Below are 2,433 nucleotides of genomic sequence, written 5' to 3' on the forward strand. Positions count from 1 at the left end.
GGAATGCCTCGCCTTCCAGTGAATCTTTTGTAGGCAGCAATGAACGCGTCCGTTGTTTGTCTGTTGACCAGCTCTAGGTGAACGGCTGACGTGCTAAAACAGACAAAAACAGCAATATGGACAGTTGATGGTTGAGCGTCCGTTGGGCCTCCACTTTAGAATTGGAAGAGGTCCTGCATAATCAATTCCAGTGTGCAGGAATGGTCTTGAAGGTGTTGCTCTCGGCGTTGGGAGCTGACCCATCAGCTGTTGTGCTCGTGTTGCCCTGTACCTGGTGCAGACAGAGCAGCGTATCATGAATGCTTGTACTGATCTTCTGCCTCCAACGATCCAGTATCGTTGTCTGATGTAGGCCATGGTGAGTTGCACTCCTCCGTGTAGAGTTTTCTGGTGAGCTTCGTTGATGATTAATGTTGTTAGCCGAGACTTCCGTGGCAATATCACTGGGTGAATTTCGTCTGGAGCGAGCAGTGAGTTTTTCAGTCGTCCACCCAACCGTAGAATTCCTTGGTCGTCTATTCTCGGCGTCAGTTTGGCCAGTGGATGTTGTCGAGGAAGTTGAGTGTTCTCGTTGAGGTTCTGCAACACAGATTCAAAATATTGTTTTTGGGTTACCTTTACCCAGAAGATCCTCGCTTCGTTGAGTTCTCTCGTTGTTAGCACTGGCGTGTCTGACGTTGGTTATCTGCGAAGTCGTTGGATTGCTCGATTTATCGTTGCTGTGACTTGTAGAACCTTAGACAACGTGGAGTATCTGTTGACGAACTCTGCCAATGAATGCTGTCTAATTTCAACAGCCACTGGGTGAGCCGATGCTGGTCTCTCTTCAAGTGAGACCTCCGTTGGAGTGTTGGTTGTGTTTTGTGGCCAGGCTGATGGCGGTTTGGCGAGCCAGTCAGGCCCGTTCCACCATAGATGATGTTCGTTGAGTTGAGTCGGTGATATGCCACGTGAAGCACATTCAGCGGGGTTGTAAATCCCGCCAACATGTCTCCACACAGCTGTTGGTAATTCTTCTTGAATTTTCGTCACTCTGTTGTGAACGAACTCCTTCCATCGTGATGGATGGCTGTTGATCCATGCCAAGGCGACCGATGAATCAGACCAGAGGTATATCTCTGCGTTGAGTTCCAACGTTTGTTGAGTCCAGCTGACTATTTTTGTCAGCAGGAGAGCTACGGTGAGCTCTAGGAGTGGAATCGTCATTCTCTTCAGTGGTGCTACTCTCGTTTTCGCACGAACCAAGTTGACCGTTGGTGTTTCGTTGCTTCGTTGAGTTCGTAAATAGACGACTGCCCCCATGGCAACCGTCGATGCGTCTGCAAATGCATGTATTTGTACGTTGGTGATCGTTGGAGATAGGCTCAGCCATCTGGGGATGGAGAGCTGGTCGAGTTGCGTGAGTTCGTCCCTGAACTGTTTCCACCGTCGTACGTATTCAAGTGGCAGTTGATCATCCCATGTTGATTTTAGCAACCAGAGTTCTTGGATTAATGTTTTTCCTCGGACTATGACTGGTGTGATGAATCCAAGAGGGTCGAAAATCTGAGCTATTTCCGACAACAGTGTTCTCTTGGTGAAGTTCGTTGAGTTGAAGGTCTTTGCTTTGTAGTGTAATGAGTCCGTCGATGGATGCCAACGCAATCCGAGAGTTTTTATTATTGTCTCCTCGAATTGCACTGGCCCTGCCGTTCCCGTTGACAAGTTGACTTGCTCGAGTATCTCTGGGTGATTGCTCGTCCACTTCTGGAGTGGAAATCCGCCTGCATGGCAGATTTGTTGAAGTTGAGTTATCATTTCTTTTGTTTCTTCCTCTGAGTCAGCTCCACCATAAATGTCGTCGACGTAACGCCCTTTAGTTAGCGGTGGCACTGCTGCTGGGAATCGTTGACCTTCGTCGTTGACTAGCTGCTGCAGGACTCGCAGCGAGAGCCATGGGGAACATTTCTGCCCGTATGTGACTGTGGTGAGTTGAAGGTCACCAGTCGTTGTGTTTCATCTATCCACAGAATACGATGCAGGTCCCCGTCATCGTCGTGCACGTTGATTTGTCGAAACATCTTGACGATGTCTGTGCCAAAGACGATTCGATGTCTTCTCAACCATGTGAGAACATCCTGTGACGAAATTCCAGGCGAATCCGTCACCTGTATTCCCGTAGGGTAACTACCTAGAGACAGGGCGAGAGAGAACCGCGAATATTTAATAAAAATTACTTGCTACCTTGGTTAAATCCGCATCTAAAACTTACCTGCTACCTTAGTTAACCTCGCGAAAAGCTACCTGCTATCTAAAGATAATCCGGGGAAGAGCTCCCTTAATAATCCCCGCGTAATTAGCTACCTGCTACCTAATCTCCTCTCGGAGACAGCTACCTGATACCTTCCCTGGTTTTCCCCAGGCTCGCGACGCTAAGATAATCCTTAAAGTAGT

General features: G+C 48.4%; 1 protein-coding gene across 1 annotated transcript in view; it reads right to left on the reverse strand.

Moving 5' to 3' along the window:
• Window positions 1-181: 181 nt before the first annotated feature.
• LOC105272882 (uncharacterized) overlaps window positions 182-2,433 on the reverse strand; it is a 6,136-nt gene continuing 3,884 nt past the window's right edge. Inside the window, exons 3-5 of the mRNA XM_011315114.1 lie at window positions 736-1,911; window positions 622-685; window positions 182-579 (exon numbers count right to left, since the gene is read on the reverse strand). Coding sequence (XP_011313416.1) covers window positions 182-579; window positions 622-685; window positions 736-1,911 — 1,638 coding nt within the window. The remainder of the gene's footprint in view (window positions 580-621; window positions 686-735; window positions 1,912-2,433) is intronic.

This window comes from Fopius arisanus, unplaced genomic scaffold, assembly GCF_000806365.1.
Source record: "Fopius arisanus strain USDA-PBARC FA_bdor unplaced genomic scaffold, ASM80636v1 scaffold00366, whole genome shotgun sequence".
Taxonomy (NCBI): domain Eukaryota; kingdom Metazoa; phylum Arthropoda; class Insecta; order Hymenoptera; family Braconidae; genus Fopius; species Fopius arisanus.